At 46.9% G+C, this 26674-nt stretch overlaps 9 protein-coding genes across 9 annotated transcripts; 4 read left to right on the plus strand and 5 right to left on the minus strand.

Annotated features, from left to right (window-relative positions):
• Nucleotides 1-2199: 2199 nt before the first annotated feature.
• Nucleotides 2200-2852, minus strand: N7447_009203 (uncharacterized protein; the record flags this gene model as incomplete). Its single annotated transcript, XM_057233465.1, has 2 exons — nt 2200-2204; nt 2255-2852. The coding sequence occupies 2 exons, from the start codon at nt 2850-2852 to the stop codon at nt 2200-2202; spliced, it is 603 nt and encodes a 200-aa protein (XP_057083007.1).
• A 1203-nt stretch (nt 2853-4055) lies between these two features.
• On the plus strand, nt 4056-6087 carry N7447_009204 (fungal specific transcription factor domain-containing protein; the record flags this gene model as incomplete). The annotated part of the gene is made up of 5 exons (XM_057233466.1): nt 4056-4404; nt 4453-4931; nt 4987-5162; nt 5214-5774; nt 5844-6087. Coding segments are annotated over 5 exons (1809 nt in total), but the record flags the coding sequence as incomplete, so codon positions are not given.
• Nucleotides 6088-9075: 2988 nt separating this feature from the next.
• Nucleotides 9076-11153, minus strand: N7447_009205 (uncharacterized protein; the record flags this gene model as incomplete). Its single annotated transcript, XM_057233467.1, has 5 exons — nt 9076-9225; nt 9363-10020; nt 10120-10648; nt 10670-10850; nt 11001-11153. The coding sequence occupies 5 exons, from the start codon at nt 11151-11153 to the stop codon at nt 9076-9078; spliced, it is 1671 nt and encodes a 556-aa protein (XP_057083009.1).
• Nucleotides 11154-11913: 760 nt separating this feature from the next.
• On the plus strand, nt 11914-13179 carry N7447_009206 (uncharacterized protein; the record flags this gene model as incomplete). The annotated part of the gene is made up of 4 exons (XM_057233468.1): nt 11914-12456; nt 12566-12752; nt 12865-12978; nt 13037-13179. The coding sequence occupies 4 exons, from the start codon at nt 11914-11916 to the stop codon at nt 13177-13179; spliced, it is 987 nt and encodes a 328-aa protein (XP_057083010.1).
• A 1088-nt stretch (nt 13180-14267) lies between these two features.
• Nucleotides 14268-15093, minus strand: N7447_009207 (DUF3237 domain-containing protein; the record flags this gene model as incomplete). Its single annotated transcript, XM_057233469.1, has 3 exons — nt 14268-14607; nt 14676-14856; nt 15012-15093. The coding sequence occupies 3 exons, from the start codon at nt 15091-15093 to the stop codon at nt 14268-14270; spliced, it is 603 nt and encodes a 200-aa protein (XP_057083011.1).
• Nucleotides 15094-16747: 1654 nt separating this feature from the next.
• On the minus strand, nt 16748-18706 carry N7447_009208 (GMC family oxidoreductase; the record flags this gene model as incomplete). Its single annotated transcript, XM_057233470.1, has 4 exons — nt 16748-17392; nt 17481-17591; nt 17653-18273; nt 18344-18706. 4 exons carry the CDS (start codon nt 18704-18706, stop codon nt 16748-16750), a joined length of 1740 nt encoding a protein of 579 aa, XP_057083012.1.
• Nucleotides 18707-18754: 48 nt separating this feature from the next.
• On the minus strand, nt 18755-19920 carry N7447_009209 (C6 transcription factor; the record flags this gene model as incomplete). Its single annotated transcript, XM_057233471.1, has 2 exons — nt 18755-19087; nt 19156-19920. 2 exons carry the CDS (start codon nt 19918-19920, stop codon nt 18755-18757), a joined length of 1098 nt encoding a protein of 365 aa, XP_057083013.1.
• A 2493-nt stretch (nt 19921-22413) lies between these two features.
• Nucleotides 22414-23740, plus strand: N7447_009210 (fungal specific transcription factor domain-containing protein; the record flags this gene model as incomplete). Its single annotated transcript, XM_057233472.1, has 3 exons — nt 22414-22898; nt 23535-23658; nt 23705-23740. The coding sequence occupies 3 exons, from the start codon at nt 22414-22416 to the stop codon at nt 23738-23740; spliced, it is 645 nt and encodes a 214-aa protein (XP_057083014.1).
• A 560-nt stretch (nt 23741-24300) lies between these two features.
• On the plus strand, nt 24301-25893 carry N7447_009211 (aspartate aminotransferase; the record flags this gene model as incomplete). The annotated part of the gene is made up of 6 exons (XM_057233473.1): nt 24301-24432; nt 24480-24521; nt 24592-24848; nt 24899-25310; nt 25364-25446; nt 25506-25893. The coding sequence occupies 6 exons, from the start codon at nt 24301-24303 to the stop codon at nt 25891-25893; spliced, it is 1314 nt and encodes a 437-aa protein (XP_057083015.1).
• Nucleotides 25894-26674: the final 781 nt, after the last annotated feature.

Here is a 26674-nt window from a genome sequence, read left to right on the forward strand (position 1 = left end):
AGACAAGTGCAAGTCCTGCTGTTGAACATATCCGGTTTTTCGCTGAAACGATTGGTCTGTAGGGTGTCCGTCGACGAGCATTTCACCAGTGACAACGCCCATTGTAACTCGGGTTGCGAGCACGTCAAGCAAAGTCGTTTTTCCAGCCCCAGAGACACCCATCAATGCGGTACAAGTCCCGGGTTTGACCCAGCCGTCAACGTGGTCCAATATCCTTCTTGGTTCTCCTTTGATTTTGATATCATAACACACATCCTGCCACTGGAATATGGCAGTTTGTCGCTGAATTGCAGCCGCTTGAGGGGGAGATTCGTCTGTCTTAGCGATTGCAGGAGGTTGTGAAGATACCTCCAAATCGCTCTCTCCGGTATGTTTCGGCTGATGGCCACGGCGGAACAGAAGAACCTCGCCTTTGGACTTTTTCTCGGAGATATACTCGGTGGCGAGGAGATAGGTGAACATGAAGAATATCAGGAAGGCAAAGAGAATTCCAAGGTTCCTCCACAAATTTCCTTTCCGATACCCGAAGCTTTGGCTGAGATACAGCGATCCAGACACACTGGTGGAACCTGACTCGGCACCGACAGTCGAGCAGATGCGATGATCCATGGAGACTTTCTCATATTCACCACCAGAGGGGACAACGGCAGCACATTCAAAATAACGATCATGAAATTCATTGACCATGAAGCTTTCAAATGCGTAGGCAACAGGATTGATGTAGTTCATCCAACGAGACCACCCAAGCATATTGCGTGTGGGAATGACGAACCCAGTATAGATGACCATACCCAAAATCAAAACGGCAGCAGGGACCAAGGCCTGTGAGAGGGATCGGGAAGATCCCGCAATGGTTCTGAATATCATTGACATTGTGAACGTGGTGATGATGGAAAATAGCCAAAATGTAAAGAATGCTCCAGCTTCGCGACGCAGGTCGGTCATAAAGTACAATGGTATGTTAAAAGTAAATGAATTGATCAGTTTGTATGGGGTGTCGCAGAGCATGGACGCAAGTGCCTCTGCGAAAGGGTGGTAGAAGGCGTATCGGGCTTGCTTCTCAACAATTGGGCGTTGGGCGTATAAGGTCAGGATTTCCAATGCACTGGAGAAGGCATTCAGGAGGACGGCAAAAAACAAAAGAGCCCCTCGAGAGTAGAAGCTGGAGGTGTCCTTGGGCAGGTTCACAAAGACGGACCCAATAATCAAAGCCATTATGAAGTTGCCAATCAAAGCCGTTGCTGTTAAGCTATAATCTCCACGAAGGCGCTGGAAGCCACGGGTCACACAGAGGGAAATCTGTTTCCGTACCGAAATGGTGTATGGTGAGTTAACCCTCTGGTGCTTGCCCTGTATAGCCTTACGAGCATCGATAAATGCATCGTAGGAGCTACCTTTGATAGGGTAATCTGTCTCATACTCCTTGATTTCAATGGTAAGCTTGGCACGGGCTTCGCTTCCCTTCCATGCTGCCGCAAATTCATCAGGAGTGCGAGGGACGCGACCTTCAAATCCACTCCGAACCACGCGTTCCGAAGGGCTGGTGATCGACGTCAAGAAGTCTGCCGTGGTTTGACGCTCCGGGCACTCATAGCCCATATCTTCAAAGTATTTCCTAGCCTCGGTGGTTGGCCCGAAGTAGATCTGCCTTCCTTCATAAAGCAATGTGACCTTGTCAAAGACGTCGTAGGCATTCTGTGAAGCTTGATAGATGGCGACACAAGCCGTTATCCCCGAGTATTTGCTCATAAGAGCGAGATTTCGGCAAAACTCGAGCGCATTAGCGCTATCAAGGCCTCTTGTGCTGTTGTCCCAGCACTGCAAGGGACTCTGACTGAGGGTGGCCTCTGCAATACTGACGCGTTTCCTCTCGCCTCCACTAACTCCGCGAATGAAGTCATTACCAACCCGGGTGTTCATCGTATGAGAAAGACCAAGCATCGCCATGACCACATCTCTCATATGTTTGGCATATTGCTTGTTTGAAACCCCCTCGAGGCGATTTCGGGGGCCCTGGCCAACGCTGCGAACATGAGGGTCTCGCCGACGGAGAGTTGGGGGAAGTGGACATCAGTCTCTGCTGCGTAGATTGCTTCGCCTTTGAAGGAATGTTGCATGTCGTGTGCAGAGATACCTAAAGATTTTGATATTTGTTAGAATCCAACAAATGAAGTTATATGGTATGGTGTGGCAAGACACTTACCCTGATAGTTGAGAATCGACTCTTCCGACATCTCAATGCCATTCATCTCACCGGCAATGGTTTTGAGTAGAGTTGAACAGCCACTGCCCGGCTTTCCCAAAACCACCAATGTTTCTCCGCTCTTTACGAGACCATCGAAGTCACGCAGGATCTGAATCTTCTGAAGTTTCAGGCCAGCCAGTCGGCGGACCATCGTCCCAAGCTCCAGCACCGAGTTCAGGACATCTTTCTGATAGTCGGTGGGAGAACCAAATCCATGGACGCTCAGGTTTTGGAATGAAACACCAGCGGTCCGATCTGGGTATTTGTCGGGGTTGCGAGACCGGATGGCCAGCAGCATCTTCATCCAATCCCGTGCCTTGAAGTTGGGGCTGTTGGGATTGAGTGTCGATTCAGAGTCTCCATTGGTAAACGGATTGTCCAATGCACCATTCACAGAGAATCGAGTAGATTGCCGGGTTAGCTGTCGTGCTAGCCGACCAACCAGCGCCTCCTTATTTTCCTCCTCGTGCATAGTATCTTCATCCTCATCCTTTTCTGGGTCGTGGATCATGTTGAAATCGTGCTCACCCGGAGACTGTACTGTATTGTGACTGACCACGGACTGGGATCGAGAGGTATTTGGGTTGAGTGTCCCTAAGAGCGACATATTGATTCCGATATCAACCACTAAGTACTGGAATAGACTTGGGCAGGATTGCCGTGTCGCTGGGTGCTCGTGTCGAAGCAAACAGGATGAGACGACAACAAACAAGTCAGGAAGATGCAATGCAGTAGAACATAAAAAGGATTAGATTGAGGGGAGACCCAGAAAGCATGGATGGTCGACAACAGTAAACCACAAACAATCTGGGAGCTCGGCATATATAAGGTTGGCTCTACATCCACAGACCAAATGTCCCTAGGCACAAATTCGTTTGCATGCCGGAAGATCCGGCCAGGTTAGGTATAATCATATGTGAATGCAAGAGAAGAACCTCCGGAGTGCCGAAATCGATCGGACCCTGGATGATGCATGTTCGGCAAGGAATGTATCTTATTAGAATACTTCCGGATCCCGAAACGGGGTTACCAGTTGTCCCCGAAGGCCCTACGGAGTATGTATGTTGTACTATGTAGGTCAATGGAGAGTCTACAAGTCATGCAAGGGAGACGGATTAGAGTGGCATATCTCAATACGTGGTATTTACCAACTAAAGAACATCCGGCATCCGATGGTATACCAAACAAGGCTAGAAAATAACCATTAGTCAGACTCCAACCGTATGTAAAAATACAGCTTAGATAAAAACCTGATATATCGGGCTATCGGAGACAAGCCATTCCGAAAAGGCTAAGAGCTCAACTTAATATGGGGAATCTCCCATTTGCCATCCCACTATTCGCCTTTTTTTTTGGTTCTGATGCTGTGGATATTTTTCTTGTTCTGCTTTGTTTTTTTCTAATAGGTTCTAATGCTCTTAGGACGCCTATACCTACATGTGTAATTTTACGACTTATGAATATTCAAAATGATGAACGGGTTGCGCAATAATCAAGGCTACCTCGACTCTGCACGACATTTACCCCGACTCTCAAGGACAGAACCCGGACACCCAAAACGGAGACGGGAGAGAAAAGTTGGACTCCCGAGAGACAAATCAAGCCATCTACTAATCCTATTATTAGGCATGTGAGACCTGTCGGCACAGAAAAATAAAATGCGAAATTACCACCAAATCCAAATGCTCGTACTGCAGCAAAGCCAACATTGCTTGTTCTCTGACAGAGTATAGGCGACAAAGGCATTTAAAGAAGTACAACTCCATGGATGATATTATAACTCGTCAGTAATGAATAACAATCGAACAGTCAGGATATGATCGACCGCCTGGAGGCAAATATCCAGCGCATCGAAGCTCATTTTCAGAAGATAGGATTTGACCTGGGTCAAGATGTGGACGGGTCATCATTCATCGAGAGCTTTGAGCAGTCGGATGAATCCTTATCATCGAGTCCAGTTGAAAATACAGATATAAGAAGAGACGTGGGTATTTGGAATTCAGGACCAATGCACATGGACGCTGAACAAGGCCGCTCTGTCGCTACACACAATGCATATCGTACGCTAGTTAACTCCTCGGATGGAGTCTACACAACAATACTGGGCGATCTGCCCTGCTTCTCCGTTCCAAGGTGTTTTGCAGATACACCAAACCACGGTGAGAACCATATCCGATATTATGGCCGATTAAAGCTGATTGATATAGGCTTCTCGGTTCTATCCCCCGAGGGAAAGAAATGGATAACTCATAGAACGGAAGGGGGGTGCGTTGACAGTTTAGAATCCTTCCTTTCATCGGGTATCCACCAAAAGACGGATCGAGGCCTGCTTGAGGGTTTATTTCCTGACAAGCATTTCTGCCCATTGCCCCCAATAGATGAGATCGCATCATTGGTCAATGACTATTTGCAGCAATTCAACCCTTTATGTCCTATATTTCAGCCGTCGTCGCTATTGTCTCTTTATGATGACGACAACTTACAGACCATATTCAATTTCCCCGGTCGTTGGGCGAGCCTCAATGTTGTTCTGGCGATAGGGTTTATGCTGCGCGTAAAGGGCAGCTCCTCTGTACAGGCCGAGCACCAGAAAAGCTGGTTGTTCATGAAGAACGCCTTGGGGGTTTTGAACGAACTTTGCTTTGGGCCACCAGATTTATGGACCGTGCAGGGACTCTTAGGGATAGTAAGACAACTAACTACCTTGAGAGAAGATATGACTAACAATACTTTCTATTTAGATTATCTTTCTCTTAGGGACATTGAGCAGCCAGCCTTGCGGATATTTGATTTCCTCCGCTGTGCAGATATGTCATCAAATTCGACTCGAACGAAATGAGGATGGGTCTGGATTGTTTCCTGAAGAACTAGAACACCGCAGGCGGATCTTTTGGATTACATATTGCCTCGACAAAGAGTAGGAAACACTACAATATTGATATCTCGATCTGATACTGACCTGTCATAGAATATCTCTTCGGGATGGTATTCCATTAGCACAACGCGATGATGATATGGATGTCTTATTACCAATGGAAGCTCCACTGGATAACATAGGAACCATGCCAACAACAGACCAACAAGGAACCTTCAACGCATTCAGAGCAGTATGTGAGCTAGCCATAATCAAGAGCCAAGTACACACACACCTCTACTCGTTAGCAGCAGCAGATCGCCCGCTTGTTGAGGTGGCTGCGGCGGTTGCGCGGTTGAACCAAAAGCTCCAACAGTGGAAGGATAGTATCCCCACCGAGTTCCGACCCGACCTACAAAGGATTCCCGCTTTCCCACAGTCCCCGACAGCTGCAGTCCTTCTTTTGCTGCATTTCTCATACTTCAACTGTCTGATCGCTATCCATCGGGTTACCGCGGCCCGAGGGTCAAGCCTAGGTATGGATCTAGTCGAAAGCAACAGTTTCCACATTCCACCCAACCCAGTGGTATTCATGTCGGAATCCCTGTGCACAAAATCCGCAATAGCGTCGATTAACTTGATCAAATATATGCCGAAATCTGATATCATTGTCGGGTACGTGACGACTCAGATCCAAACACGTCTGGACTTTTTCTTTCTTCTTCTGTAACTAATTTACACAAGGACCATGATCTACTACCCTGTTCTAGCATCCAAAACACTGTCCTCGACCATCGTCGGGAATCCACAAGACAGCTCGTGCATATATCACACTAGGCTTATCATGCAAGTGGAAGAATTTGTGTCAACATTGGTTCTCGGTACACCCAATAAAGGGATAGAGGGACTTTTGAAGGAGTTGCAAGATAACAGAGAACTGGATAAGGAAAGAGGATCCCTCGCTCCACAACCAAATAGAAGCATCTAGTCTGACGAATGGACCCAACAAATAGGTGCCATCAGCTGCGCCAAGTATCGATCTCTGGCGGGTGCTACACAATATGTCGGGTTTGATCACAATGGTAGATCATCTATTTCTCTCCAAGACTTTGACTGATACTTCGAGTCCCATTTCATCTTAGCATTATTAGACCAACCATATTGTGTTCCAATCCACCATGCTATAAATTCTTTATCAACCATATCGTTATAAAGAACGAATACCTTTCTGCGATCTAGACCCATGCGGGCGAGGTTCTCAGGGACTGAAAGTGGAAGTTGGGGGCGAAGAAACTCAGTACCAAATATACCGACTGCTTGCTGGCTATCCGAGGGTTCAGAGATAGTAGGGAGTTGCTCGTTATCAGGCGTAAGGCAGGTAAAGTTGTTAACATCACTATTGTGAAGAGATGATGAGAACGCGTCAGAATATTTACTCTGAGTCTGGGACATAGTGTGAGGGAATAGTAGAATGGTAGAATTTAGTAGAAGAAGGTTTTACATACAAGAATAATCGTAAAGTCTTAACTAGTAGTTTTAGTGTACGTTGTCACCCTTGAAGAGAGTTGACATATCGTACTAAACCTTAAAAGAATAACAATTGGCTACTTTACTTTAGCTTTAGTGGGTAAAGCCCGAGAAACCCATAAAAATCTATAAAAGCCCGTAGAATCGCGAAAGATAACTGGCAAAAGCCCATGCAAAAGCCGCAAAAACCCATATGAAACCCGAAGAGCCAGAGAAAGAAAGAGAGAGAGAGTGGCGTGGGGGGTTGGAAGGTGGGGGTGCACTCCACGACTATCATTATATTTTAATTTCTTATGTATGGGGTTGGATGGGTTTGGATTTATGGGCTACAGGAATGGGCTAATTCCGCACTCTTTACGATCAACATCTGTATACTCTGGGATAGATCCCGCTCGGCATTTGGCTTCGAGTTCTTGCTTCAGTTGGATGAAGCGTCTGCATAGTCATACGCAACTAGTTAGACTGTAACAGGTCAATTGAACTTTGATTGATTGATTGATAACCCGAAGAGCTATCAAGAATCTAGAAAACGGGAGAATATAACATCCTACCAAAATATACATCACCAAAATATATCTCTACAACTTCGTAAGTATTTTTCAGCTTATATTACCATAAATACTATTTACCGTGGGCTTTATTATACCAAACCTATTATGATAGTATCATAAAAGTAATATATAAACGTCTTTTCGAAAGAATTCGTCAGCATTGTAGCTGAAATACTATATCTTGATTTAAACTGGAACAACTATAGAACAGTGTATTTTATTAGGCTATGTAAGCAGCTTTATACAGCTTGGCATATCTCTATTGGGAAAATTATGTAGTCGCGGGTTTCGGGTTGGGTTGCGGGTTCGGGTTGCAGGCTGGAATCACTTACCCATTCGCGGGTTTTGGCGTAGACTATCTGAAAGAACCGACCAAATTCCAGTTCGAGGGACTCGATGCGGGTTTTGGCGAGGTCTAATCACGGGTCGGAAGAGAGATCATGGAATATACTGTACCCTGCAAAGAACGAAAGAATCAAGCTTGGTGAATATATTTGTCCATCTGGTGTGTAGGTACACTTTGGCTGTAGGGCCTGACGGACTTTGAGAGTCGTCACGCTTGCACAAACCTTGCCTTGAAAGCCAGACTTTTGACTGTAGATAAAGATATCTCTCATTTCATGACTAGAAGTTTCTCGGGACTAAAACGTCTCTCGCGGAAGTATACATATCCAAGTCTTTCATTCTGTACTTCCTGTGCAGAGGATGTACTTATGGAACACTATACTCAGCATTTGAATGCAAACAGAGAGGCGTTCAATGTTGCTCAATCCGTACAATTTTAAAGTGTATTCACAAGGATTGAAGTTCCCAATATAATCACCTGCATTGCTGGAAATGTTCCGTTACCAGTCAGCCTGGAAGCGTGACAGCCAAGGTTATCGACCAAATCCGCAATCAACGATCGCCTGACTTTTGCTTCAATTTAAACCTCTGTACAAAAGCTAGGTTTCCCGTTGCTGCAGGCATCAGGCTCACCTTCTCCATCAAAAAATCCCTCCCCCACATGCACATGTGTGCGGTAACCTGCCCTCGTACCTACACATTGTCAAAGTGGGCGCTTTGGACCGCAGCTCCAGGCAAGTCCTGTGAAGAAAAGGCCATTTCTGTGCACAAATATAGTCTTGACACGTATAAAGTAGCTGATTAATGGCTGTATTTTACGCATGCACCAACTTATATATTCAATTTCATCATATTATTATAGTAAGAAGTAGGAATTCAGCAGATATTATACTGATTTGAGCATTATGATACTAGGTTTCATGCAAAACTTCATACAAAATTACCCTAAAAGCTCTAACTTGACCACGAACTCGCACTTAGGAGGATTACTGAGTATTAGTATGAAGAAATATATATATTAGGCCTATAACTAGGTGTTAATTATAGTAACTAGCACTAATGGTACCTCTACTTACTAAGTAATTTCTTAATAAAAATAAGTACCCTTTATAAAAAATAAAGCTTTAAAAATCAACTTTGCATCTTATGAGTTAATTTATAAGCCTATAAGAAGAAGGTTTCTGTATAGCTTCATGTATCGCTCATATGGTAGTTTAAACCCCCAAAAAACTAGATAAAAATGCATTAATTATATAGCTACGACAAATTGGCATGTTTATATTGTTTAGGGCCCATTATGGGCCCGAATGGGCCCGAAGGTAGGGCTCAAAACCCAGCCCATTTGGTGGGTTGGGTTGGGCTATGGGCTTTGTGGGCTATTGAGAGGTCTAGTTCCCACACCGTGGCCGCTTTACCATGGCAGGAGGTCTCTCTCAAGGAAGTATCAAAGAATCAAGATATAACTGGTTATGCTAGTGCTAATTTCACCAGCATAGCTAAGCATAGACTATTAAACCCCTGCTTCAGACCAGTCTTTTATGCCACGGTTGCCACTACGCATGTATGGGACTACTATGTTTTGCCAGATAGTCATTGATAAACCCATTGAAATCCTCTGGCTTGTATGGCTCCAGGAGCTCAGCCACTGGATTGGACTTGCGGCGGCTGTTCAATCCTAGGTCGCGGAAAAGAGTATCGACGTACTATATACACCCCATACATTAGTATCACCGTGGCAAAAGAAGAATTTCCATAGGAGCTTCGAGCTTCAAGATGGGAGCAGAAGGGGAGAAGGAGACAAAAAAAGGAAGGGGGGGGGGGGGGGGGGGGCTCAACCTACCGGGAGGAACTCGTATAGAGAGTACGGCAGCTTATGCCCCTGTGTAAGATACCTCTTCCGGGTCCACGCATTCCACAGCGAGACTTCCTGCGCCATCTCATCCACACTTGGCAGGTCCAGTTCCCCGAGTAGATATAGGATACTCCAGAATGACTGTACCTCTGAGACCAGAGGCGTCTGAACGGTGTGGATCTGCCCTAGGATGGCGATGGAACGGTCCTCTTTCTGCGCCAGGCCGACTGAGATTGCGCGACGATACAGCCTCCACTGGCTCGGGGGAATCGTCCGAATGCAATCATTATACTTCAAATTCGGGGGATCCGCCAGGAAAGGTAGTTGCTGGTCCACCACTTTCTCAGCCGCGGCATCGTATTTCTTCCAGTCGACAACCCCGTCCGAGGACGGTGGTACCTCGGGCGAGGATACAGGAAGTCCCAGCTCGGCCTTGGTCTTGTCATCGAACATGTCGAAGTGATTTCCCCAACCGGTGCAGAGGACCAGACCGTCTACCTGGAGTGTCTTCCCGGACTGCAGGGAGAGATGATTGCCATTGATACTGTCAATCGCATCCCGAAGCACGGTCAGGTTGGGACTATGCAGAGTCGGCCAGAAATCAGGGAGCGTGACGACGCCCAATCCGGAATTGGCCCAGAAGACACTAGGAATTTCAGTAATGTTGTGATGGGGCCTCTCCCGCCGCTAATCGAAGAGGTTCTCTAGAAAAGGACAGCAAAAGAGGGAAGGAAAAACTACTCACCTTTGTCGGTCAATTTCCGGTCTCAGCATCTGAACATGATCGCCCTTCGAGTATCCCGCATGGGCGTGACTCAAACCGGTCAATGCATCCCAGAATCTACCAACGCACCACCGCCCGACAGGGGTTCGCTGAAACGCCCAACACAACGATCCCTTGACGTTCAAGATTGATGGGGTCAAATACGTCATCAGGCGGGTCGATGCAAAAGCGATGGTGTTCACCAGCCCCAGAACCTTAAACGGCATTATTGCCAGCGGGCCGGCACCATTCTGCCGGATGATCCAGGTTACTCTCTTACCCATAGAGAGGAGTAAATACACGGCATCATAGGCGGACTTTGCCGCGCCCACCACGGCAAAGTGCTCCACTGACGCGTTGTGTTGCAGTATGGGAATTGAGCTGCCCAGATCCCGTGAATGAATGATGGGAACCGTGGCGGTATTGGCTCCCGGGTACTCCGGGGTATAGGGGATTGATGTTACTCCTTTGCAGACGAGGAGCTTCTCTGTTCGGATAACATCGCTGGAGTCTTTCAATTATAGGCGCCAACATTCCTTGTCGCCTTCTTCCCGTGCCGCGTTTGTAACGAAGGTTTTGAAGCGAATCCGGCGTAGTAGATCATGGTCCTCCGCGTACTGGTGGAGATAGCCATGGACCATGTCTCCGGTGACATGCTCATCTTTTGAGTCGCCACCATTGGGGGCCATGGCAGTATCGGTATAATTGAACAACTTTGTTCAACGAAGCGTCAGAGAGGTTGCTGAAACTTGAGTCTTGCCAAAGCAGGATACAATATAAACAGAAGAAGGAGGAAAGAAAGGAGGAAAGAAAGAAAGAAAGAAAGAAAGAAAGAAAGGAAGAAAGAAACACAGACAACTTACCCCAAGCCGGACTTGAGCGACGAGATTAGGATAGACACGGTCCCGACTCCACACTCCTCCCACTGTGCTGTCACTGTCGATAATGACGAGGTTGGTCGCAGGTCGCAAGCGAAGATATGTTCTGGCGGCCACCAAGCCGTACCATCCTGCCATGTATCAGCTTTTTCCTTCTCATCGCCCACAAAACGAACATATCATCATGAGGATCGGAAAAGACTACAACCTGCGCCAATAATTGCGACATCCACCTCCTGCACCTGATCTGGAAGCATGGTAGGCATGTGTTAATTGATGCTGGATGACTATGGTCAACAATGGCATGTTTAATGGGACTGCCCAAGCTCTTCATATATCACTAACTCCGAGATCCAGAGTCAGCTCAAGACAGTCTTCGGTCTACCTGAGGGAAAGATAGAGACCTGCTACTCTGAACGGGCACGCGTCTCCGTTAATACTAGCCATTGTACGAGAAATGCCACGTTTCGGGCAATCCGGTCCGAGCGGTCCAATCGGCCCCAAGCTTCTGTATAGCTAAACGAATAAGGATGTTGCGTATTCATACGTGGCCCATGAACATGGATGGCTATACTCCGTATACCATGCTACAAATGAGCATAGTGTCCCTCTGCAAACTTTTAACAATATGAAAAATAACCGGGGCCAACCGGGCGAGGCTTCTATGTCGAGTTGTCGGCCCGAAGTAGATGCAATCCTTGTACATTTCTCCTGCACGTCGGCCAAAACCTACCTAGTAAGCTGATGGATTACAAATCAGCGGGACTAAGGTGGAGCTCCCCTTTTCACGTATATAACTTTTAATCTCCCTTAAGCAACTCAAAGAGCGATTTGGCCCTATTCTACACTCTACCGTGGCATCTATATCTACTACTACCATACTATCATAATCATCATTATGCCGACCCCCTACACTACTCACACCACTACCGATGAACTCATCTCTGATTACGCTGCCCTAATCAAAGACAAAGTCATTTTGACCACGGGTGTCTCCTCGGGCTCCTTAGGTGGCTTCTTTGTTCAATCTATCGCCAAGGCCAAACCTGCGTGGCTCATTCTAGCCGCCCGCAATGCTGATAAGCTAGCCAAGATGGCCGCGGAGATCACCACAGCCCAGCCGGAGATCCAAGTTCGCACGCTCCAAGTTGACTTAGGCTCCCTGAAAAGCGTACAAGAGGCTGCCGCGCAGGTCAACAGCTCCTGGGACGACATTCCTGTGATTGACGTCCTGGTTAACAATGCCGGAATCATGGCAGTGGACTACCAGCTCTCTCCCGAGGGCTTTGAGTCCCATCTTGCCACGAACCATCTCGGCCCGTTCTTGTTCACCAATTTGATTATAAAGAAGATTGTGGCCGCTAAGGAGCCAAGAATTGTGGTGGTCAGTAGTGATGGTCATCGGTTGAACCCATTCCGGTTTTATGACTATAACTTCGATGTGGGTACTCTTTCTCTTTATCTATCTGATGACAGTTGGCTAGATGCAACCAGCTAGGGAAATCTTGGACAAAGTGAGAAACAACACTAACAGATATACGGATTGACAGGATGGGAAAACGTACGACCGCTGGCACGCATATGGTCAGAGCAAGACCGCGAATATGCTGTTTGCAATTTCTTTGGCCCAGAAGCTTGGGATTAAATATAATCTCCAGGCTTACAGCCTCCATCCAGGAGTCATCTGGACCAACTTAGGCAATCATTTGGACTGGAGTGTGGAGCTTGACGGACTACGTAAGGGAATCTCGAGTTCTTTTCCATCCTCACATACACACATATATACATATACATACATACACATACATACATACATACCTGGTCCTAGGAACTGACTGACTCTTGCTAGGGAACGTGGATAAGTCCCTGGGTAACCCGGAAGGATGGAAGGAGTTCGACGCAAAACCACTGGAAAGAGGAGCCGCAACCCACCTCTATGCGGCATTTGATCCATGCCTGAAAGGTACAGTTTCCTGTCTATAGGGGAGGTGACGATCTTACAATACACTGACTATTGATAGCCAATAACGGGGCCTACCTGATCGACTGTCATGTTTCTGATCCTCTCGTGGACACGGTCTTACCATGGGCTACCAGCAGCTTTGAGGCCGAGAGATTATGGCGACTAAGTGAGAAATTGGTTGGGCAGGAGTTCCCCTACTAGGGGTTGAGCTTAGGCTCTGCTTCTAGGGTCTGACCTCCCATATGGTTATTGCTCCTTTGCGTAGCTGTAAAGAAACCTACTTGGATCAGCGCCCGGGTCGATTGCTGGACAGAGGAACTCTGCCGCTTTTCGAATGACCTGCTATGGTCGTGCTCAAATATACTCTAATTGGGCAAACCTTGTCTTTGTACCCTCAAATAGACTGGTTATCAATTTTGTGCGAGGTAATTAAACTGAATGTGGCTTCAAATGCTTTTGGCTTTTTGGCGAGTCGACGACCATCTAACAAATGTTGACTTGATAAGCTTTTGTAATGTCATTTCCCATTTCGCCGAGAGAGGGGCGTATTCGAGCGGTTTTCAATGAAACAAAGACTTTTTCCAGAATCGAGGAAGCGGATCCTGAGTATAATTATGTATGTAGTTGTGAAGATTTTCCGTATGAACCTCTTTAAATGTTATCAGTGTAGATGGCCCGCAGTACCTCATCTTTATGGATACAAAATTATATACTGGTAGTGACTTCCACCGCAATAGCGAGCGCGGAACACAGATATTCCAAATGTTCCACGCTCGCATCACCTAAGTCAAAAAACCAATATCTCTAGAAGAGACAACCATAAGTTGACATTACATTGAATTTGTCAATTACCTATATACACTAAAGCTTCAAAATTTTCTTATCGACACTTATGGCAGGTTCGTGCATGTGTGAAAAATTAAGAGTGACAGCCTGAATTGCTGATATATCATCTCTACGCTTAGCCTCTGAAACTCTCGAGTGAATACCCTAGTTAGCCTAAGTACTTAGTCTTAGGTAGCTAGCTTACTGTACTGCATACACTCCGTTCATCCGACCCCTCTTACATGTACAGTATACATACTACTCTAGCGCTTCCTTCATCTACAAGCGCATCCGCTGTCAGTCATGTTATATGTAAAATCTGATGCAAGTTGGGACTCGAAGGATTAAGTAGGGCGAAACCCTAACTATGTGGGTTTGAGCTTGACCTAAGTACGTACATCCATCTCATTCTTTGCCGCACTCCAACTAAGCACAAAGAAAGTCTCGCGGGAAATTCGTTCAACTTAATCGAATCCCGTAGCAGGAACAACCCTGGAGAGGCGAGACTCGACGGTAATCATACGAGTCTCTGGATCGACTAGCATTCGCCCATTGCCCACCAAGGTCATATTTTCCAGTTCCTTGAAAGAGGGATCGCCGCTGAAGAAAGAGTGGGCACCGGCTAGAACATTATTTCTCTCAGAAAGAGTCTCAATCATGGCCATCGTAAGAAGGAAACACTCACTACTGAAGCCGAACGGAACGCTCACTGAATCGGGCGTCTGATTGAAGATTTTCATCACCGCCTCAGTGAGCTCAATGGTTCCCGTATATCCGAAACTGATCTTCTTGTCATCATCGGTCCTAGGTAAACTTTGTCAGTGGGTCTATCACTTTTGGCCCCCAATCATTCAAAACGCAAGGCAATTTACGTGGCAATAGCCTTCATGTTAATGCGGGCATGTTTCTGGTCCGGATCGAACTCAAGCCAATCAGCACCAAAGTCGATCTTGCCAGTGAATTGGGGCTCAAAGCCCTCCACGGTTTCAATCGTGCCAGTGGGAGTTTCCTTGACCCTCTTGTCAGTAAACGCCCCATGCACGACACGAGATGCTTTCACCAGGAGTCTCTTACAAAATGGATGAGGGTCGGTCCGCTTTGACGGGGTCCTAGATTCATGCACAATCAACGGCAAGTGTAAGCATTCTCTTATCTGAAGGGGGCGGGCCCGGGGAGGGGAGGAGATGGTGAGGCGCTCTACGATGTACCGACTGGATGAGCGGCACCTGCGTTGACCTTCCAAACAATGGCGGGTTGAAGGCTCGGAAAGTTCACAATTGGAGGACTCATTGTGGACTAATATCGTGTTCTCTAATCAAGCCGAGTGATATTCATCGATGAAATCCTGTCTCGGACGGACTGGCGGATGTCTTATATATCTCTCTGACCGATGAAACCCTTCATTTTTCCCATCCCACGAGAGAATGGAGATTGTCGCCGTCGGGGAGATTCTGTGATGCCCGGCCCGAGCATGGAGGACAAAAATCGTATCTATCGGCGTAACGGCCGAGAACTGACATCAGTGGTACTTTTCGCTCACGTTCCATCTCAGGTGACTGCACTGCTTTGGAGAAGAGCGAATTGGCGGGGATCCCTCTCATACTATAAATTTTCAGCGCAGGCTCTCGTTCGGTAACCCTTGACAGATGGGTAATTGGATATCGTTGGGCAGACAACAGTTTTCTAAATCACCCGCATTTCCTAATACCCAGGCACCCCCGAAGTCTACTGCAAGAATTTATTTCACCCTTCTTAGACTGGCAACTATCAATGTTGACTGTTAACTGGCCGACCGCCAAAAAGTGACCAATGGAAAGCCTGAAAGACATCTTTAATATGCGTCAATTTCAACTGCTTGGACAAAGTTTCGCCAGATTTCGAAGAATTCTGGTTTCTTTGAGCCAGACCGTAAAAATGCTAGGGATGTCGAATGATCACCAGCCTCCCTGAACTACCCCAACTAGAAGTATCCGGAATTTGGCCATCTCTCTATTCCGGGTTCAACAATACTGTGACCCTACCACCCCATCTACCTCATCGCTTGATTGACCGACCTTTTACCCTATTGGTGGTTCCTATTCCTTTGCCTTTTTCTCTTTATCAATGATGTCCCTGAAACCCTATGCCAAATTCGAACAGCTCTCATGTAGTAATTTATCCCGTCGGAGTAGCCCTAGCAGGAGTTGTGCACATGAATGCACAACATCGCCAGCGCCCTCCTTACGCATGTGTAACTCACTTGCCGTATGTAATATCCTTTGCTCTGATACGTATGGTCTTTCTTGAACCCTAATATTGCAATGAATTTAAGAAATGCAATACCTTCGTGTACACGAATCGGAATTTCGGGAGCTGTGGGAATTTCTTGGGTTTGGGGCGTACAATGCATTCTTCAGGTACCTGACGGAGACTAGTCCCCTATCTCACGATAGCTTTCAGATGTTATAAGCAATGTAAGGCTTTCGAGAAGCAAAATTTTCACAAAAGCAGGAAGTTTCGAAGCTTCGTCAAAGCTCTTCTCACCTAATATATGGACTTCCTAGACTCTATACCATCCGAAACCCAATGAACCAGAACTCAGACTATATGTATCTAATAACCACGAACATAGTCTGAACATCTATTCTCCTATACACGGATGGAGAATGACTGTCTTCTGAACCTCCTTGCAGTTGCCTTTTCCCATCACTGACCGCCAAGGGTCGACTCGGCATTCTTCCCAGCGAACATGTCTAGGAACCATTTCGTTAGTCACCAACCTTCAGCGGGGTTGTCTCGCTCAAATGTAGGAAAAATACGTACAAACAGTGGCTATTGGAAAGGTTGGAGGCACAAAAGGAAAAGCACTGGCGTCAACGACCCGGAGGCCAGTCACCCCACGCACCCGGGCCCGAGAGTCCACCACGGCGGTGGTATCGTTGGAAACACCCATCTTGCCTAAATGTCACATGAGGCCATCAGTTGGGCAATGCTCACCAGCGGCATTAGGGAAGTCAAACTTACAGGATGATGTAGCGTGATAGATCAGACTCGTGTTATCCTTGAGCCACTCCAGGATCTCAGTGCGAGTCGTCACATTGCGGCCCGGCAGATATTCTTCCTCGACAATGGTGCTGTTGAACGCAATCTCTCGAATGCGCTGCAACGCAGCAATTGCCTGCTCTTGATCGCCCTCATCCAGGAGCCAATTGGGGCTGATAATTGGGAGGTCAGTGATATCCGCGCTCTGAATGGTCAGGTTTCCCTGGGCAGAGGTGGTGAGTAGGGCCGAGCCGATGGTGAGGTAGTTGTCATCGGGACCCAGGTCGGACGGGTAGGAGTCATACTCCAAGGAAAGATAGTTGGTCTCGGGCCAGTCACTCGGGAACGTCTCAAGGAAGTTCCGAGTGGATTGACTGAACTCCTGACGGTAGGAGGTGGGGAACTTCTCAAATGCCAAGGCTTGGCCTCCTCCGATGCTGGACAGCAGACCCGTCTGGTTGGTCAGGTATTCTTCCACGCGGGCCCCAGAGAACTCGGCATTGCCGGCAGCCATTTGAGTGCCGGTGGTCACATTGACCTTATATGATAGGGCCATCCACGGTTGATCCTACAATTGGCATTTGCCAGGTGCATTAGCTGTTTTGAAATTCTTGCTCTTCCTTGTCGTCCCCTTTTTGGGAAACGGGAACACTTACCCTAGCCCCCTGACCGACTCCGGGTAGGTCGGCTACAACGGGGATGTTGTACTTTTGCAGAGTCTGTGATGGACAAACGCCAGACAGCATCAGGATTTGAGGAGAGTGACACTAACAGAACGGGGTGAGTATGATAAGCAACACAAGGTCACAATATAGGCGATGGACTTACGGTACCAGCAGAGACAATGACCTCTTTGTTCGCATTGAGATGGTACTTGAATCTCGACATCAACGAATTGGTCTGCACCTCCACACCCGTGGCCCGCTTGTTCTCATCAAATAGAACCCGAGAGCCTAGGGTCTGTGGGTACAGCTTGATATTCGAGTGCTGTGCAGCCAGCTGAAGGAATGAGGTTTCGGAGCTGCTGCGAGTTGCTTCGTCTGGATCAATGGCAGCCGTGATCGTGGCATAACCAATCAGCCGCCCACTGTTGAGTCCGGGGAGACGTTCAAACCCGAGCTTGTCAAGAGATGCTTCTAGGTATGGACCGTACGGGCCCTGGTAGTTACCGTACGATACTTGAAGAGGTCCCCCATTGCTTTCAAAGGCCGACGCATCGTACGAAATGTTGGCGGACGGATCGATCTTGTTGTAGTTGGGCGCTGTGAAATTGCAGCTCTTCTTATAAGCGGGATACACATTGTCCCAGGACCAAAGATCATCGTCGACGATTTTGGACCATTTATCAAATGTGCCCTCGGAGGCGCGCGCATACCCCATGTAGTTGGAGGCCGAGCTTCCGCCAAAAGTCTGCCCGGCAACATACAGGATCTCGCGTCCATTGTAACCCTACACATACGTACAAACCAGTTAATTCAATCCAAAGCGACATGGTCAATTCGTACAGGTGCGGACGTACCCCTTGAGGTGCAGTTTTCAAACCGAAATTAGTCAATGATTCGAAAGCGCCACCCACAAAGTTGGCCAGCGCCGAGTAAAAGTCATAGCCAGGAACCTGAGTGCGATTGGAGTTGAGAATTTCGTAGAAGGAACCGGACTCGACGACTGCCACCGAGTAATTGGCTGGGTCCAGGGCCAGTCGGGCGGCAATCGCATTACCTGCCGTGCCTCCTCCGACTACGATGTAATCGTAAGTGGCATTCTCCCCGGGCAGGCCGAAGGAGTTACCGAACAGCTTTGTGATGCCATTGGGTGAAATACCTGCGCCAATAGTGGCCAGAGTAGTGGGAAGGAAGCACTCGATCAGGTGAAAAAGGCACATGATTCCCCTGACCCCCTAAGTGTCTTAACAGCAAATTCCTAGGAGGTATCACTTCGTGTCGATATTGACCGCGTATTTGCTGTTCTTGCGGATCCTCGGTCCGTATGTGTATAGCAGATAGGGCACACAGGCCATAACTGCACTGATAGATCCGAGTATCGTGAGTGTATACTGCACTCCGATAGACTGATAAATTGGACCACCAGCAATAGTCACACCTCCCGCAACCACATATCGCGTGAACACAAGGAATCCTAGTGCGGAAGCGGAATATGTACCGTATGAATCGATGAGATACATGTATGAAACAATGAAGGTAGTTGTGATGCCAAAGCCGAAGAGGACAGATGCGATGAGAGGAGACCAAATCGAAATCTCGGGCTAAATTAAAACGAGAAGAAAGAAAAGTTAGCCTTCCGCAAATTCGCTTGATATCCAGATAACTTTACGTTGCTAGTCCATCCCATCCAGAACAAACTGATCGGCACCGCTGGTGCACCACCAAGCATTGCATACCAGAGTCTCATCTCAGGAGCAACGGCAGGGGATTCCTCTCGAACAAAGGCCTTAGCAGTCCAATTGTAGACTACTGGCACCACGCAGCTGACGAGCAAGGTTCCAATTAGCATACCAGTCCAGCAAAGACTAGTCAGACCCTCTGAGATGCCATATGTTTTGCCAAAGACATAGGTAAAGCCCTCTAAAAAGGTAAACAGGACGATGTAGATAATCGTCAAGTAGAGCGAGACTAAGACGATGATCAGTTCGGAGTAGAACATCGCAAAGGGCCGGTACACAGAGAACTTTAGACGCTGGCCTAGGCTCTCGCATTTCATCTCCATAGGAGCTCTGTATCTCTGATCTCCAGTCTCTTTTCGAAGTATTGAGGCCTTCCAATGGAGAATAAGATCGCCGTAGGTCTCTGGCTGAAACAAGAGGACCAGAACCAGAACCGCGCCTCCCATTATAAGCATTGTCCATTCTAGCCAGCGCCAGCCTAATTTGACTGGAACGTAGCTTCCAATCATCTGACCGATCATCGGCCCTGAAAATGCCGGTATGGCGTAGACAGGAAACGCATAGGCCTTCTCCACCGGGTTCCATAGATCTGCGACTGTGCCACCGGCGCAGCTTAGTGGGGTAGAAGCGAAAAACCCGGCCAGAAAGCGAAATATGAGGTGACTGTGAAGGTTTGGTGCGAGTCCAGATGCCATAATGAAAACCAAAAAGATGACCATGGTTGTTAAATATACCGCATTGCGCCCAAATGTCTCAGAGAAAGGGCCAGAGAGGAGAGAGCCGAAGGCAAACCCGATAAGAAAAAGGCCTTGGCAACCGTACAAAGATTCAGTTTATGTCCTTTCTTAGATTTGAGGTAATAGAAAGCAGAAAGATGTCGCCATACCTGTTGCGAGAGATCCAACAACCTCAGATACTTGGAAATACTCACTGTATTCCCTGACACCACAAGCATCGATCGCAGATGCTGCAGTAACAGACAGTGCAATCAAAGAGACCATGACAGTCATGAAAAGCTTTCTCCCGGTGCTTTGATTCAAAGGATTCAAAGGATCATTTTGCCCTTCCCAGCCCACGAGAATCAAGTCACCTGTAACTGTTGACTTCGCAGCAGGCTGCTTCTCCGGGAGGCCGTGATGGATGTTCAGCCCACAGCTATGCAAGATGTGTCAGACAAATGAAGATCGGAACTTTTTCGCCAAAACTTACTTCATATCATGAGGGAATCCAACGGTGTAGTTTGGGCAGCTACAAGCATTTCTTAACTCAAACAGGTGCTGTTGAACTGCCTGCTGAACTCTTTGGTACTGAAGATAGGCCTCCATCGCGGCCGAATACTGCAAGCAAGACAATGAAGATAAGTAGAGGTGCAGAGGGACGGAGATAATATGTTTAAAACTAGGACTCAGATGGTTGAGGTAGTCCGGGCAAAGCTGACAAACTCATCAAGTCATGGGTAACCCAGACCGCAAACTACGAGTTCATTTTGAGGTATCGGAGATCAACGGCCCAGAAGTAACATTTCCGATATCTTAATCCCGATCTCAATTCCGACGCTAAGTTCACTCCACTATCCTCCGATTAATTTACCAGATAGTTGCACTAAAATTAACTTATGATGTCGTTGTCTGGCACTCTTTGGATAAGATGATGGTCGATGTTTACTACAGATCTTTGTTTAAACATGTGCATATTCGCTCACTTCAACTTGTGATGCAATTGCATATCGAAATCTTGTTAGACAATGAATACCAAAGGAGAGAAGATGGCCCACTGCCTTTCGTCTTCGGTGATGCACTTTGTGGCTCTGTCTTGTTTCGCTGTAACCGCTGGATGGATACCTCAAATTGGTCCTGGAAGGGTTTTTTCTCCCGCCAGATTTACCGCTTTTTCTAAATTTTCATGTCGCAGGAGATTTGATGAATCACATATATTTGCAGTCTGACAACACGTATACACTGAAAGTAAATGGCCAGCGGGTAAGTGAGAATTAGCAATTGACCAAGTAACTCCTGATAGCTAACATGCCTTCGACAAGTTGCTCCATTTGGCTCAGGGGAGCAGTCTTCCTGAGATGGGAACTTTATCCGGCATCCAATATATCTCAGTCCCGTTTTATTTCACAGTAGCCTACTAGGTTCTGTGGGTTGGGTTGGGCTGGGCTATGGGCTTTGTGGGCTATTGAGAGGTCTACCCGAGAGTGTATGAGTCTCAAAGAATAATGTTTATCAGATTGCCAAATCCATTGCTTGGTAGTTCTCCCCAGGAAGTAAAATAAATAAACACGCAGGTATCGCCCATGATATCTTCCCAATCCCAAGAAACCAAAGAATATGTTTTTCTCCGATGCTCGGGATTAAGCCATCAATTAGAGTTGCATCGCGGAGATCGGCGATCGGCGGTCGGCAATAGGTATCTCCGAATTACCTCGAACCGATCTTCCTCCTGGCTTCAAATCAACTCCGAACCACAACTGCCAGGTCGGACTTGTGAATCGGAAACTGTCTGTCTGTTTTCATTTTTCGAAGGGCAATGATTCATAATACTCCGGCACAAACCGGGCCCGTGGACCCACCCCCGGATCTCATCGCCGGAAACGCAAAACCGTGAATTGCGAGGAATGCCGACGCTCTAAATTACGATGCGATCGCCAGCACCCGTGTGGCGCTTGCAAGCGTCGCCGACGCGATGCCAGCTGCTCCTACGAGGTTAACACTGGTGTCCCTTTACCGATAAACACTCACAGAGCACCTGTTAATGCTCAAGCGTCAACTGTGTTTAGCAATAGAGTAGAATCCCCGTCTACTCCATCGAGGCAAAACCTTGCCAGTGCTTCTTCGGCTTTACAGCCGGAACTGCAGGCACCTGAAACGAATCAAACGCCTCTAGATACACACTGGGAAACTGTGCTTGAAAGACCAGCTCCGGAATCTGATGCTCACGACACTTTGTCACCTCTTTCAATCGGCCTGCGTATGTCTCTCCAAGAAATCATTGACTCGCTTCCGCCTAATTCTTGTTGCGACTATCTAATTTCACACTTTTTCAAAAATGTATCCTCTTTGTTCCCTATTCTCCACGGTCCAACCTTCCAAAAACAATATTCGACATTCATGAAACGACCTCATGACATCGACATACCTTGGCTGGCTTTGCTTTTCTCGTTGTGTTCTCTGGCTTTATATACAATGGATGAAAGTGATCCTAGACTAGCACATTTCTGGTCTCAACTGCCTTCGAGTCCCACCCAGGTTCCTGCCACGGTTTATGCGTCTCGCCGCCTTCTTCGAACCGCGATGACGTGTCTTTTACTGGATAACTTTTTTATTAACCACAAATTCAGCACATTCGAGGCTTTATTAATGGTAATCTACAATCTTTCCCACAATGAGTCTGTCGACCAAGGATGGGCCTTGCTAGGGATGGCATTGAACATTGGCATTGCATTGCGGTGTAATGTGGATCAGAACCTAAGCCCTATCGAGACTGAAAGAAGGCGACGCTGTTGGGCTGGTCTTTTAACATTACATACGTATCAGGGCATGCTATTTCGGGACGTTGATATGTCGTATCTTCTTGACATCAAGTCCTCCCTACCAGCCGATGTCAATGATTCTGATATCACGGACGAAGGCATTCTGCACTCACTCGGTCGCAGTGAGCCTACGCAAATGTCAGTCATGCTGGACAAGGTTCGGCTTTTCCAGCTTTCCACTCAGATCTGTCATCACATATCGGGCCCTTCCCGGCTAGATCAACATTCACTGAATAGATTCGATGCAGCGATAGCCGAGGAACAAAAAAAATGGGACTCGGCTTATTTGATCGATGGCTCTCCAAGCATTTTGGATTCTACTAGCTACGCATATTGGTGCGTTTTACAGACTTACGCACATCATCTCTATCTCCTTTTACACCGACCATTCCACAATTCCAAAGCACCTTCGTTTCTTCCAACGTCTAGAGAAAGATGTATCAGCTCTAGTACAGCCTTATTATTCATCCACAGACAGCTATATGAAGCTCCGCTACTCCGAAGTTATTTTTGGTTACTCAGTGGGGTGACAAGTCTGAAAGCGCTCCATGCAGCTGTGGCTCTCAATTCGTGTCTTCGGGATATACCATCAGCAGTTGATTCAGAAGACGACTTGGACTCTTTGCGGAGGGAGATTGAAAATTTGGTTACCCGGATGAAAGATCTTTCAGGCCGAAGTAATATCTGTTCCAGGGCGTATCGGATACTTCGCCATTTGCAGTAGGCTACGCCCTATTACCTTGCCAATTATGGTTAACTAAACATCTACTCTAGGGGTCAGGCAGGCACGGCAAACCCCCCAACAGGGAGCACGGAGACTCAGGAGTCTCAGTTTGAAATTCTTTTCGATGAGTGGACCGATATACGGGAATGGATGGATACGGATGTGATCAATTGGGTAAGATTGCGTCTTCGACTTCTAGGCTCCCTACTAACATTGCCAGAATTTGGATGGAGCTTTCAACGTCTTTGCACCTTGATCGATTCTTTGCCATACTGGGAGTTAATATCGCTTTAGCCGACCCTTATATAACCTCGTGAGAATATTGTGATAGATAATCGAAAATGCTGGGGTTCGGTAATGGGTTATTCAAAGAGGGGTCGTTAGATCTAGGCAGATTCTGATAATTCTTTATGAATGAATCCTTTGAACTAGCCAATATCCTTCTTCTAACTACTCATACATTGACTCCATAGGTTGTGAAAAAAGGGCACCAGAGCATTCCGTTATAATCAGTTTGAATTGTTGACGAGTCTTTTTTGGACAGCAACGAAATACTGAATAACCTGTTACTAGCTAGTTTAGTAGTTAAATAGTACTTTTAACCGAGAAAACTAGCAACGGGGGAAATGAGAGAGGAAAGGGGAGGTCCCGCAATATCCGTGCGCCTTCTCGGAACATCGGTCCTCAATAAAACTCTAATGGAGGTTGATAGAACTACTTAAAATAGGAACTATCCGTACAACAGTTGTAGTCTTATACAGATTTCTAGCAGCACTTGATAAATATTTGTCAAGCTTTCAATATAAATTGGCCAGCATGGAGGGCAATCTTTCTGTGCGAGGCAAAGCCTTTGCGGCACAGAAGCCAACCTTCCTCGACGTATTGAGTGATCTGTGGGCTCCGGAGGCTAACCCCGATGGAATTGTGAATATTGGTCTTGCCGAGAATGTGAGGAATAACCGCCTTCAATATCATCATTGCTAACATCTGTCTAGAGTCTCATGCACGCGGAGATGGAGAGGTTTATCAACTCCCACGTAAGATTTAACTTGACCTACTACACACATTAGTACCTGACCAAAGCTCTGTACTAAATCGCCTTTCCAGTCGCAAATCGACGCACATGCATTGACTTACGGAGACGGATTCAGCGGCTCGCACAAGCTCAAAGAAGCCGTCTGCCATTTCCTGAACAGCCAATTTTCCCCTTGGACTGCGCTCTGCCCCTCCCACCTTGCCATAACATGCGGTGTCAGCAATGCGGTTGAGTGCTGTGCCTGGGCTTTAGCCGACTTTGGCGACTACATTCTCGTTGGGCGTCCATATTTCAATGCATTTAAGACGACGTTTGGAACACGGCCAGGGTAAGGAATCCATAACAAAATTTCAGACACACCTGAGCTTACCGGTGTAGAATTGAACTCCTTGAAGTCACGTTCGCAACAACGGATCCATTTAGCTTGGCCGCAGTCCAACACTACGAGAAGACATACGCCGAAGCGAAGAGCAAAGGCTTTCGCGTCAAAGCACTCCTATTGTGTTCACCACATAATCCGCTTGGTGTGTTCCCATATCTTCCTCATATAAAAGTCGATCGTTTATTGAGAGTTCTTCTAGGACGCTGCTACCCCGAAAATGTTCTAAGAGAGTATATGAAGTTCTGTACTAGAAATGGACTTCATCTAATCTGTGATGAGATCTATGCAATGTCCGTCTGGGAGAATCCTCGCCTGCCAGATGCCCCAGGCTTCAAATCAATTTTGTCTTTGAATGTCAAGGACTTGATGGATCCAAGCATGGTGCATGTTGTATGGGGGCTAAGTAAAGTCTGAAGCCCCTTCCTTTGCCTTCAATGGGATCTGACTCGTTGCTTTACTAGGATTTTGGCGCAACAGGATTGAGGATTGGCTGTTTGGTTAGTCAGGCAAATGGGCCGCTCTTGGAGGCTGCAGATGGCATTTCGTGAGATTGTATTACGGTCTTAATATCGGAAGACTTGCTAATTATCTCTCCCCAACCAGTCTCTATAATTTCCCATCAAGCCTCGCAGACCAAGTTGCCACAACTGTCTTGCTAGATGACAAATTCACGAGAGTGTACATCGCGACCAACCGGCATCGTTTAGCAGAAAGCTACCGTTTTGCAACGGATTTTCTCCGGTTCCATCATATCCCCTATGTTGAGTCCAACGCTGCATTTTTCGTTTGGATGAACTTGAGAGCTGCATTGAAAGATCGTGCGGCCACGGATAAGGACATTCTTGCAAGGCTTCGGAAAGAAAAGGTGTACATTGCAGTTGGGACGGCCTATGCCGCTGAAGAAGTGGGGTGGTTTCGAATGGTGTTTGCACACCCGCGAAATGTGCTGGAGGAGGGATTGAACAGGATGCTTCGAGCTATTCAATCATAGGCAATGCTTACTTCAACTTCATCTATGGAGGAGCATTAAGGTCTAAGAATCGTTATCTAGAAGATGAAAAAAACAAAAACATACAACAGTGAGGATTCGCTGGTGGTCACCCACCCAACTACTAACTCACCGGCGTGTGGCTTAAGTACGGCTGAGCGGACGGGAAGCCCTGTTTTCCACACCCTATGGTCGTATGTATAAGACTATGTCTGGGAAGGGAATATATAGTATAAATTGCTGGGTAGTGAGGAAAGAGGAACCTAAAATGCCTAGTCCCTTGACACCTAACTACACACAGCCACCAAGTTAGATGCATATTAGCAGAAATAAGAATTGTCGTTATATTCTCGACTCTCTCAAGGCAGTTGCCAAAATTTAAAATTCTGACTCGGCACTTGCCATACAGGATGTTCAATTTACAAGCCTATAGAGGAATCCGAATCATCCAGTCAACAAAGGTGGCTTCATATCTCATATACTAGGAGGTAAAATGGCTTCCCAAAGGTGAAATAAGACAGAGAGCGGAGAAAGCCGAGAGAAGAGGCGGGAAGCCAGGGGTCGTTCAAGACGAGCGCCTATTAGCTTATAGACTACGAATCCTAAGGCGGCTAGTCTAGATATTTGTTGGGTGGTAGGCAATCTATACCAATACAACATCGAATCTCACGACGCTGCATGAGCTAGACACATAGAATGCTAAACGTATTCCCATCTACTTTACTATGGAATATACAACATAGCCTTAATTGAGCAAAGTCTTCAAACCATGTTAAACATATCA

Source organism: Penicillium robsamsonii (assembly GCF_028829455.1).
Source record: "Penicillium robsamsonii strain IBT 29466 chromosome Unknown utg000005l_segment0_segment0, whole genome shotgun sequence".
Lineage (NCBI taxonomy): Eukaryota > Fungi > Ascomycota > Eurotiomycetes > Eurotiales > Aspergillaceae > Penicillium > Penicillium robsamsonii.